This window comes from Plectrocnemia conspersa, unplaced genomic scaffold, assembly GCF_051122295.1.
Source record: "Plectrocnemia conspersa isolate PC_06_02 unplaced genomic scaffold, ASM5112229v1 ptg000006l, whole genome shotgun sequence".
Lineage (NCBI taxonomy): Eukaryota > Metazoa > Arthropoda > Insecta > Trichoptera > Polycentropodidae > Plectrocnemia > Plectrocnemia conspersa.
This window is the reverse complement of record NW_028277170.1, coordinates 12,955,498-12,968,587: the sequence shown is the minus strand read 5'-3', so window position 1 is coordinate 12,968,587 and position 13,090 is coordinate 12,955,498. Positions and strand designations below refer to the sequence as shown.

The window sequence follows — 13,090 nt, the reverse complement described above, 5'->3', positions numbered from 1 at the left end:
GTTGGCTAGCCGGCATTGCATGCATTGCGTACCATCCTAGTAATAGCACCACCTCCCAGGTCTACGGGGGGTGTGTTTATGCTACCTCAGCCGCAGCCTTTAGCTCCCGGAACCCCCGTAGGGGTCGACTCCTTTGGCTTGCTTGCGTTACTTTGCTATGCTTTGTTCGTCCTAGGTAGTGCCTCGTGCTCTACCTCAGACGCCAGCCCAAGAGGTCTCTTCCCCTCAAGGGCTTGTGATTTAACACTTGCTCTCCCACACTGATAAATGGCAGGAGTCCAGCGTGTAGTGGACTGGCGCCCAAAAGTGAACAGCTGTATAATGGAAATCTAGCTTTAAATACTTGGATTCGAGGCTTAAATTTAATAACACATTTTGAAATAGCTCTAAGGGCTTGCAGTCATTGCAGCTCTTATACCTATATTTAATAGAAAAAGCGCGCTTACCACAAAAAATATAATCTTAATATACAAGCAATTAATGAAACAATCTTAACATATGTCTGTCTAGTGTGAAGTAACACCAGTAATAGTAATTCTTAAAGAAAGTCATCCTAAATAAAGCTATAAAAACAATACTGTAAATAATACACATTTTTATATTAAACAAAGTTTATAATAACCTTCAAATACCAACAATCTAAGAACATTGTCATTTTCATACATATATTATATTTCGTGTAATCACTCTAACCTACTATTATCATCTATCGGAGACTACGATAAAAGCAAACTTAAATTTAAATATAAGCACAAATTCCAAAACACATATCGAACAACCTGTAATATTAATGAAAAAAAATAGCATAAAAACGTAGGTTACGCAAAAAATGGCAACAATTAAGATTACCAAGCGGCAAAACAAAATTTAATAAAGTCGTTAAAGAACCAAAGGCTCTATTAGACAACTTAAAAAATGATTCCATGTAAAATTAATCGAAAAACTTGTTGGCCTCAAAAAGCAACGATTATAGACGCTGTAGACGCGTGTAATCAAAGCTAAGGCAACCCATTAAACACTCGCTGCAATGCCTGTGCGCTAGAAGTGATAAGGAAAAGGCCGATACTTTTGCAGCTCACTTGAAAGAGATATTCATACCGTACGATCTTGCGACAGAAATTACATTAGATGCAAAGAAATACGCAGATTATCTGAAAACACTCCTTCAAGCGAGTCCGAAAATTAAGAGATTTAAAGTAAAATAAATAATATTAACAGATACAAGTCCAAAAAAGCGTCGGGATTTGACTTATTATCAGGAAAATTATAAAATAATTATCAGTAAAAGGAATGAAAATTATCAAAATAATACTTTGGCTGGAATACTTTTCCTCGTCCTGGAAAGTAGCAGATGTAATAATGATATCAAAACCAGGAAAACGACTTGATGAAGAACGTCGTATAGACCTATAAGCCTGTTATCTGTGCTGGTAAAAACATTCGAAAAACTGTTAATTAAACGAATAAATAAATAATGTAATGTAATAAATAAATGTGGTATTTGCACGATCTGGACGGCCAAAATTATTTCTCCACTTTAGTTCATTCCATAAGTGCTCTTAGTCAAATATATGATTTTATAAGTGTTAAAAAATACATTATAGAAAAAAAACTAAAAAAATGAACTTGAAAAAAATTAACTTTTTTTTTATTTTTCATGAAATAATTCATTCAATTTTATTTTAAAATTATTTAAAGTATTTCTTAAATTGTAGGCCCGAGGAAGAGGAATTCCGTGTTGAACGGTCGTGCGAATTTCGCCGCGTAGCGTAAAAAAAAATTGTATATGTCACAAATTTGCTGTTTTTTATTAAGAAAAAGTATTGGACTAGCATTTTATCATACTCGGTATCGTTTTTTTTAAATATGTGTATATTTGGTGATTCTAAACAAATTTTTATTTTATTTTATTAGTACGCGATCCACAATTTGACGTTTACTGATTTTACCACGGTAACCATATTATTAAAAAATTAGAATCATTACAAAACTGTATTTTAAATTTGACGTTAACACGTTACCTATTTAAAAAGTTATAATGGTTTAAAAGGTTTAGGTACTAACTTTCGCGACTAAGCCCCGTCCCATTTTTAAGAATAATGCATTTTTAAGGTATGCAATGTGTTAATAACCGCAAAAATCCGCAGTCAATTTTACATGTATCATAAAGAGAAAGACCTAAGCTAAATATTGTTTATAAAATCTAGATTAAAAAGTGGTGGGAAATATAACTTATGAACTCAAAATTAAAAAAAAATATAGGAAAAAGTACTAAAAAATGGTACTTATTCAAAATAATATTGTGTGTTTAATATGACAGCTATTGCAAGAAACGTAGAAACACTTACCTGCTTTATCACAATCAATGGCTTGAATTTTTCACTGTACTCAAATAAAATAATAATAATTGCCCAAAGTACGAGTTGCGAAAAATTTTCAGCTTTACAGAGCAACTTTTTTTTTATCTGCGCTTAAATTTTCATCATCGATTTTAATCGAAATACCACACCGTGCGCAATTTATACATTTTGGGGGCAGTGTGGACGCTACTCGGAAGTCGGCGACCTTGACCATATTCGGTAGACCTTTGGGTTCGGTAACTTCCAGAGAGTGAAGTGCAGGCATAATTAGCGTGTACAGTCAGGAGCGAGCTGTACAGGCGGTCGTCCTTTTTTTAGCTCCTGCTGCAATTTATTCTTCTCAAAAACAAAACCCCCGAGATGGTTTTTAAGCAAAATTCTCCGCGATTTCTTTTCAGCTTTCTCAAAAAAAAATTTTCCAAATGACATTTAGTTTTTAGAGTTTATATTTATTCTTGGGTCAGTTCTAGATACAGCTGTGATCGCTTATCATAGGATCCATTGAAAGCGTCAGTAAAACCTTAACGGAATTTAACGATGGATGAAAAATCGGAGAATGGAAATAAATACGACAAAATAGACACATGTAACATTCACATTTAATAAAAATACCTGTCCAAATGTGTCGCTAAAAGAATAAATGTTACAATACACGCAAGTCCCGTTGGTCAGCCTAATTGGTATCTTCAAAATAGTCAATTCTATACGAGGTATTGCCTATTCAGTTACGCCTATTCAGATTAAAAAAGGATGATATGGAAATTTTGTTGCACACAAACGTTCGTTGGCTTAGCAGAAGTGAGCTTTTAGAGTTATTAGAAGACATACAAAGTTTTCTCTCTGATAGAGGTGATAGTTACATACAATCAACAAATAAAGAGTGGTTATAAAATTTATTATTCTTAGCAGACTTAAGCTTTAAACTCGTGATTTGAATGTTGAACTACAAGGCAAGATTTTTTTGTTAGATATGATAAGCTCAATAAAAACTTTTCTATAGCTTGTAATACTTTTTACAGCAAATTTTTAATACAAAAACATGAAGTAGTTAAGCTTTTTCGTGCATTGAAAAATATTTGTATATACAGGCTTAGCCGTAATTATGGGACACCCCAATAAATGTGTTATATCTTAAAAAAACGTTAAAATATAAAGAAAATACCGATCGAGGTTGTTTAAAGTATTTATTTAAGGCTTATTTTTAATATTTTGTAGGCCCACCCTTAGCTTTAATTACAGCTGCAGCCCTTTTTGGCATACTATCAACTAATGACTTGCAGGTGGACAATTTACTCCATTGCATCTGCAATTTCGGATTTAAAATTGTCTTGGCCAACCTTTCCTTTTAATTTTGTCCGTAAATACTTATAGGATTTAGATCTGGTGACTGTGCAGGCCATTCTAAAAGGGTCATACTCTTTGTCACAAACTAACGCTTTTTCGCGAAGTATGGCACGGAGCGTTGTCTTGCTGGAATCGGATGGTAGCGTGTTTCGTGTTTGGAAATATTTTCCTGTATGAATCCATTAAAGTGGACTCCAACATTGAAATATAAATGTCACTATTCACCCTCGCAAGTGTACAGGTTTCGTACCCCTGCTGTAAAAAAATATTGCTTTAGAATTTTTTAAATAAACTACTAAGTTTTATTATTTTTTTATATTAACCAATATTAGTTTAAAATTACAAATTAGTTGGATTCATCGGACCAAATGACTTTCGCCCAATCTTTAGATGTCCAATCTTGGTGTTTTCAGACCAACTCTAACCTTCGAGTTTTATTTATTTCTGAAAGCCATTAGTTATGTCAGGCTTTAAATCCTCCGAGTCCCACATAGAGCATTATTCTCACCGTCCGCGAAAAAATGGATGGCCTTTCGCTTGTAGAGACTTCAACAGCCAGCTTTGAATACGTTTTTCGACGATTTTTAAGGGACTCGTGAATCAACAGTCGATCTTTCTGGGCAGTTGTCTTTCATTGTCTCTCAGTTATTGCCTTTAATTTGTAAGAACCACATTCATTGAACCGTTTCAAAGCATTTTTGACAACGTGTCGTGAACAATTAATGTGTTTATTAATTTTAGGTATATTCAGTCAATAATATTCAATATGCGAATGCTGTAAAATTATATTTGCTCTTTTAGTTTCACTTAATTCGCATTTAAATGTTTATGTAATATTCAAAATAAATTATTAAATAAAAAAATTGTAACAACAAATAAAGGCTGAAATCCCGCAATTGAACACAACGATCACTTAAGCGAAACTGAACAATTAGACCTGCAATCCTTTTTTTAAACTCAAGTGAGCAATTCAAAATGACAAATTCCTCTGTATAGTTTTCAAAATTACGGTTAAAACTACCCACTATAATATTTCGTTCAGACTATGCAGGGCCGGCCCAAGGGGCAGGCAGTACAGGCGATCGCCTGGGGCGCTAGATCTTGTGGGGCGCCGTGATACCAAATAAAGGCGCAATATTCACTTAAAATTATCAAACAATATTGTTAAAGAATATAATCTGATATTTTTTTGTAAACACTACTGTGTACTCTTTAGTTTATTGCACGCGTAAAAAATCGCGACAAAAATAAAACTACAAATTCTTAAATACTCACAATCGCAAAGAAGAGTATGGTGTAAAATATATGTAATATTAAATTACTTTAATTTGAATTATATTTTTGCGCTCATGTAATGAGTTATTAAAGTATTATTAGGGGGGGGGGGGGCGCAAATTTAGTTTTTGCCTGAGGCGCTAAATAATCTAGGGCCGGCCCTGGGACTATGCACTTGTAAAGAGTCGCCATTTTAAGGGGTGTTACTCTTCACATATCTTTCATCGTATAATTTCGACTTTAAAAATATTTTCAAATCGATCTCATTAATAATATTTTATTTAATATAGTATTTACTATGCTCCTATTTTTGGTTTTCTTTATTAGTTTTTAATATTAATAAATTATAAATTGTAATTTTTTCTAATTAAATGTTTAATATAAATATAATATTTGTAAACGATGTATAATAGATTATTATTTCTTCCTTGTTAGATCGCGATGTTTTTTAATAAAGAAAAGTAGATCGCAACTACAAAAAGGTTTACAATCTATGTAAAGACCACAATCAATGGTTTCAGATCTTCAGCTGAATGTACTTAAATTAGCACTCAATCCATTATTATTTTTCCATTTTTTCACCCTTAAATTGTAAAAGTTTTTTTACCGTAAACCACCAACATTTTATGTTATATTATTATTCTCTATTATATAAAAGCTAATAACAAAATTATGAGCAAAAAAATAATGAGCACAAAAATGAAAAGAAAATGATTGACAATTAGCGTGTATATAATGGTATGTTTGTTAATAAATATATTATTAAAATAAACGTTTGCTAACAAAAGGCGTCTGAGCAGTGCGCGTGTTATAACGTTACATATGATGTACATACCCTCTGCCGCTATTCAGTGCTCGCCGGGACGTCAAAGCGCTCGCGCATATTTTCGAATATCGTCTGCAGTAAAAAGTGACGATTGCAAAATGTGGGCCTTCTTTCAAAGAAAACACCCATCGGTACCGAGCAAATCTGAAAATAGGTTCCTGAAACGGATCACCCAAGTGGACCTCAGCAATGACGAAGCATACAAGATCATAAAGTTGCGCAAGGCCACCAGGACGATGGGAAATCGCACTAAGCCTTTCCACCCCACAATCTACCCTCGAATATGCGAGATGTTGGATCATAACCTCTTCCTGCATTACAATCGTCCCGATGAATACTGCCGAAATTGGGTTTCGCGTGATGACGCATTCTTGTTTCTGCACGCCCTCCTTAAATTCATCAAGGTGGACGCGATCAGCATGAGCGCCTACTTCGCTAACGAATTCATTGTCAAAATCATCAACATGTTCTACTTCGAAGACAGGGACCTGCGTGAGCTTGTGAGTACGGCCGTCGTCTTGCTCACCCGAGCGTATCCTGAGCGTATTCCCGTCGTTGAAAATTTATTCGGTGATATGCTGCTGGAGAACAATCACGAACTGGACGTTTGGAACGGAATTCCATACATTCTGAAGGTGCTAACAGAGATCATCGAAGTCGTCCCCAAACTGGAGTTCAGAGAGCAAGTTTATTTCAGAGAAGTCATCATACCATTATATACCTCAGATAATTTGGCTTTCTACACCGAACCGCTCAACAAATTGGTTGCTGCGTACTTAAAAGTGGACAAAGGATTGTCCAACATCGTGGTCAGTTTGCTCGCCAAGAACAAGTTCAAGAAATTCTCGTCGCAGCTCTCCTACTTGGAAGCTCTCGAAGGACTAATACCTCATCTAACACTGACATTTTTTTCACACAAGTTTTTACTGCAAGCTTGTTTATTGAAGTTCACCAAGAGCCAAAATTTGGCCGTTATAAACAAAGCCAATGCTATACTTGTAAGCGAGGCGTTTAATTATTTGATGTATAATCAGAAAAGTGCAATGGACAATTTGTTACTCGATTCTAATACCGACAGCTCATCTTCCTGCAGTATTGTTGTGTACTAATTACGTTTGATATATGAGCAAACGTGCCATTTGATGACCAATTTTTTATAATACATTTATGTATATTTGTATACATAGGTAGTACACGATTTAGCACGTTCTTTGTTTGTTAAATTTAAATATAGTTTGTAATGCGTCAAAACATATTTTATTTTAATCGATAAATAAACATAGAAATTATTATACCTAATGTTTTTTATTTAACGAATCCTTTGTAACATAAAAGACCGAAAACCGAAGGCAATTGAAGATTCCATAAGCATAATATGAGTGTGGATATATAATAACTAAAACTATAGAATAATTAACAATTATAAGATATTATATGAAGCTACTACGCATCGATTTTAACAAAAAAGTTTTACTTAGCTTAAACTGAATATTTAACTATTTTTCATAAATAGTAATCGCAGTCAGATACTCAAAACGATAAGAAGCTTAAGAAAATTAAGATGTAAAAAATAACCATTTTGTTCAATGTACAATTTAAATAAAAAACTAAGCATATATTATTAAGTTATATATTACCTCTTTTGTAAAATTAATAGTATATATGGGATAAAATTTAAAATAATAACTAAATTGATTTTAGATATCTTTTATTTAAACATAATATTGAAACATGATTTGAAAGTCTTAAGTTATGTCAATAATGTATTTAATCTGTGCCGCCTTGTATTTGCTTTAATCTGGACCATTCGCCTCTGCGCTGTCGTCTTCGTTGATTTTATCAGCATCTTAAGAACACAGAAAGCATTTTAACAATTATTTACATAGCGTAATTCGAAAAACTTCTTTATTAAAAAAAATGCAACTCACTCAATCGGGCCCAGTATTCAGCCAACATTTCTTCATTGAGCAAAGGAGGATTTTCGCAATCTATATATTTATCTTCAATTTCGTCAAAGATCTCTGCAAACAAGCCGAATTGTCCGACGCTATGCTCTACGGCTTTATCGCTATTTTTCTCCGTCTCTTTATCGCCTGGGACAGTATTCGCCAAATATTCGACCACTTCCTCTTCGTTGATCAAAGGAGGATCCTCGCAATCGAGATTATTATCTTCAGCTTCGACATTGCCTTTATGAATTGCTTCCCCTTCTTCGACTTCTTCTACCTTTTCAACTGGATCCGGCAATGCGAACCATTTTAAAAAATCGTTTAAAGCCTTGTAGCTCATATTTACTGCGGTCTGCTGAAATTAAAAATAGCAATTATAATATATTAATAGAAATAGGCTGTATAACGTAAAAGTTTGTTAAGCGTTAAGCGACAGGACGATGCACCTTGGTCGGCGTCGCGACGGCGTGTAACCGGTTGTATGCTGAACGGCGAGTGTATAAAAAAGTACATCCATACATGTATTTATGTGTGTTAGGATGTAAGGCCATTACTAAAAATTGCAGCTTAAATTTTATTATTTTTGAAAATGCGTATTTAACAATAAAGTATTTTATTTACAATATATATATATAAAATTGTAGCAAAATTTAGAGTCCAAATAAATGTTTCAATTGCTTGATGTCATAAAAATGTTTTTTTCAGAGAATTTTACATATAAATTGGCATTTACAAAAAATGCAAAGATAATTTTAAACTTTTATTCTTATTATCTAGTATATTTTAAATTTAATGAATTTATAGAACGATGAACAATAAAAAGCAAAATCCGGTTAATATCAGGGAATTGATTAAATAAAAAACCAAGCTATACCAAAATGGCAACAAATAAAAAATATAACTGATTTTTGTGTATTTTTTATTGTGTATTTTGTGTTCAGTTAGGGTATCTATATTTTTAAGTCATCATGGAATATTTGATGCAATTCTTAACGAAATATTTTGTTGTGACTGATGTTTTATTGGGTATTTACGAGTATTGTATCTCTAAACCGAGGAAGCTACGAAATTGCAGGTGTTATTATAGATATAAAGATAAGTAATTTGTTTTTGATATTTAATTTACATTTGCGGCAAAGAAGGGGGTAGAGTTTTGTTCTGGTTGTTTTAGTATTTAGAATTAGTTATTCTATATGAGATTTCTACGAAAGCTTAGAATCTAAGGTGAGACTTAAATACTTGACTGTATTTTTTCAGTCTAAAAAATTGTTATACATTTTGATTTTTACTAATTTATCGTCAGCGAAAGCTTTTTTCCTTCTTCGAGTAAACATTACTGCGACGCTTTTAGTGGAATTTGCTGTTACTTCTAGCAGATCATTCTTCAATATTTTTTATTCTGCTTTGAAGTATATCTACTGCTCGATTGTGATTTTTATAAGCACATAAAGTAGCGGTGTCGTAAACGAATAAAGCGGTGATTTAATTTTTGGTAGGCTTATTTGGGAAATGACTTGTAAATAGCAAGGGTCCTAAAAATGAACGTTGGGGGACTTCAGCAGACAAGAGTTTGAATATTGGCAAAAAATTAAAAAAAAAATTTAATTCAAAAGATTCTACCGTTTAAAAGCGGATTTTTTAATTTAATAAGAGCTACTAAAAAATAGTTTTGTTAGTTTAAATATAATGCCTGAGCAAACGCGATCGAAAGCTTTAGCAATATTCAAAAATACTATTTCTGTAGTAATTTTTCTGTCGAAGCCCTTTTGGATATATCTCACAACACAAATGCAAATTGTTCATCGGGTAAGATAATAGTATCATTAACATGCTCTAAAATTAAATTTAAAATTATCTTTTCGTTAATTTTATTTTCGTGACGAGCGTCGGTCGTAGGTAGGTCGAAGTGTAGGGTCCGTATCCGGTTTTCGATGAACTATTACGTCAGCTCGAAGAAAAATATAGATAATCAAGTGACGTATTTATAATATTTATAAATTAATCTATAGCAATCAGTGCAAACTTTTTTAAGGCTCTGTTTGAAATATATTCATTCCGGGGATTTATAATTAGGAAATTGTTGAATCGTTTTAGGTAAATTTTTTGTGTCCTCCCTTGATATTTTCAAAATCTGGTCACTTTATTTAAAAAGAATGAGAATATAACTGAGTTGTGTTCAGACAAATATAATTTAAGCTTATTAAATTTCTACCGGAACTAGTCAAAATAATATATTCGTTTCTCGAAAATAAATCATTCGATCATGTATTTACTATTTTTTTAAAGTGACTTTTCTGGAAAATAAAACAAAAAATCATTACTGCCTTATTCGCGGAATATACAGCCATGCTATACCTCTACAAAAATTGTAATCAAACAGTTTCCCACTAACAAAAATCAACACATTTCATTCATCATATACATTTTGATACAACCAAAATATTAGGCAAAATTGAAAGCCTAATTGTAAGAAGTTATGGAGAAGCAATAAATATTAAAGTTAGCAAAAGATAAAAAGACAACGCGTAAGCTGTTTCAAATACTTGGTTATAAACCAAGCTAAATTATATAAGGCCAAGAAAATGACGTCAACCGCATGAACTGGTGATGACGGGCGACTGTAAACATAAGCACGAGTAACGGCTGAAGTTTTAGTGCGCATGCGCAAGTAATTCAGTTCTCGATTAAAATTCATAGCGCACGTGTATCGACTGCGCAAGACAGCTGGCCAGCCAGCCCACCCGCGATGCAGTCGGCTTTAGCCGCTCCCTCGGTAAGATTATCTATAACCAATTTTCTGAGCCAGCGAGAATACAAGCTTGGCCATATTAATAGGGCGCCCCAATTAATGTGTTATATCTTGAAAAAATAGGTAAAAAACCGATCGAGGTTGCTTAAAGTATTTATTTTAAGTTTAATTTTTTATTTAGTAGGCTCACCTTTAGCATTAATTACAGCTACAACCATTTTTGGCATACTGTCAACTAATGACTTTCAGGATTTTCCTGTTGGATTCCAACATTGAAATATAAATATCACTATTCATACTACCCTTACAAATGTACAGGTTTCCTACCCATGCTGCTGCCATGGAACCACAGACTATAACGCTTCCGCCACTATATTTAACTTTGGTTATTACCCAATCAGATAGATATTCATCTCCGACTGCTCAGTAAATATGTATTACATAAAGGGTCCCAAAAAATTAAAAAAATGTTTTAAAAGTTGTGATTATTTAAAAAAATATTACTTTAGAAGAATAAAAAAAAAGTAACATATTATTAATATTTTTTTAAGATTACCCCAAAGTTAGATTTTTCAGACAAAATGACTTTCGCCCAATCAGATATCCAATCTCAGTGTTTATGGGCCCACTCTAAGTTTTATTTATTTTTGAAACGCATTGCACTGCATGCAATGCGTTTCATCCTTGTAACAGCACCACCCCCCAGGTTTACGGAGGGTGTTTATGATGCTTCAGTCGTAGCCTTGGCCCTCAGACCCCAAGAGGGACCGAGCCCTATGGCTCTACTTGCGTTACTACACAACTGAATAGAGAGAGTTACTACATTTACCCATGTGCGTCAACCACTGCCGCCACTAGTACTTGCTCAACGAGCTCAACCCAATGGGCGGCATATAGCTTTTGAGGGCTGGATGAGCGGGATCCACCCCCCGTAGTACTATTTTTATCGAACGCGTTAAGAAACGTTCTCTAGACCATAGTTTCTTAACCTTTTTACATCCACGGACCAGCAAAAAAATCAAAAAATGTTTTGCGGACCATCAACATTAAAATAAAATAATAAATATTTATATAATTGATTTTTTTATTCAAAACAATTAATTTTGCAACACAATATGCTGATATAACCATATTTAAGTATGTTTAGCTAGTCAGTAACAAAAAATATAATTTAAAAATGCATAAAATACAGCATAAAATTCGATCATAAAAATCTTCGCGGACCACCGGTTAAGGAACTATGCTCTAGACTAACTGCATAGCATTTGCATTGCCTTTGCAGTGCATTTGCTTTGCTTGCATCTGCATTTCGTGTCGTTTCTTCAATGTTCGACTCAGTCCTCCTGAAATCAGAGAGACGTTTGTACTCGGTTTCAGCTTTAGCCCTCGGTTCCCTAAGGAACCAAGCCCTTTGGCCAGCTTGCGTAGATATGCTATGCTTTACTCGTCATTGGTAGTCCAAAGGAAAGTTTACTTCCATGACTCCTCTAGAGTTGAGGATTCAAACTCAAGAGGAGTTTTGCCCTCTCGCACACTGTTTACGGCAAACTCCAGCGTGTGGTCAACTGACGCCGACGCAACTGAACATAACGATGGTCTTATTGTATTTATTGTTCAGTTTCGTTTAGGCGAGACCGAACAATAAGACCTGCAATCCCATTTTAACCATTTGAGGAGCATCGCCGTACATGTACGGCGGTCGATATTTCACTGTTTTTAGGTACTCCCGATAGTTGTATATTTGCATAAAATATAATTGTTATATATTTACATATATAACTGAAGAAATAAAAAAAAACATTAAAATTATATAATATTTTTCTTAAATTTAAATTTTTGTTAATGATTTCTATACCAAATAATATCATTAATTAATAAACATCACAGAAAATATTTAATGTTAATTTTATAAAAAACATTAAAAACCTCTGTAATAATATCAAAAAAACCACAAAAACGATATAATATATAATAAATATTGAAAATGAAATAACAAAATTTAATAATAAAAAAATGTTAGAATATATTAATAAAACATACTAATAAAAAAAGTACTAAAATAAATCAAAGCAACAAAACTAATAGAATCAATAATTTGTTTTATTCTTATTAACTATAAATGCAATATTAAATAATAAGAAATAATAATTGAAACATACGTAAAATTAACTCATTCTCAGGAAATAAAATTAACTCATTCTCAGGTAATAAAAAAAAGCAATAAAAAATGACAAATTCTAATAAAATATTTCAGTCAGACTATGGACTTGTAAGGAGTTACACAACATTTTAAGGGGTGCCCCATTATTTTTGCGAAAACTGTATTTGTATATACATAAATATAGTATATATTTTAATTATATTTAAACGCTAATTCCATCATCCTTTACAACTAAGCTCTACAGCAGCCTTCTTATAAAGAGCAGATAAACTCTCGGACAGTGAACATTAAGTTAAGAAATTCAAAAACCCAATTGTAAAAAAATATAGAAAAGCAATCGACAATAAAAGAAAAATAACCCTACGTAAAAGAGAAATATATATATATATATATATATATATATATATATATATATATATATATATA

General features: G+C 32.8%; 1 protein-coding gene across 1 annotated transcript; it reads right to left on the bottom strand.

The window, feature by feature from the left end:
- Positions 1-7,496: 7,496 nt before the first annotated feature.
- LOC148234265 (uncharacterized) lies at positions 7,497-8,100 on the bottom strand. The gene is made up of 2 exons (XM_088188439.1): positions 7,734-8,100; positions 7,497-7,651 (listed from the first exon to the last, which is right to left on the bottom strand). The coding sequence occupies exons 1-2, from the start codon at positions 8,092-8,094 to the stop codon at positions 7,599-7,601; spliced, it is 414 nt and encodes a 137-aa protein (XP_088044565.1). The 5' UTR covers positions 8,095-8,100; the 3' UTR covers positions 7,497-7,598.
- Between the last annotated feature and the right edge of the window lie 4,990 nt (positions 8,101-13,090).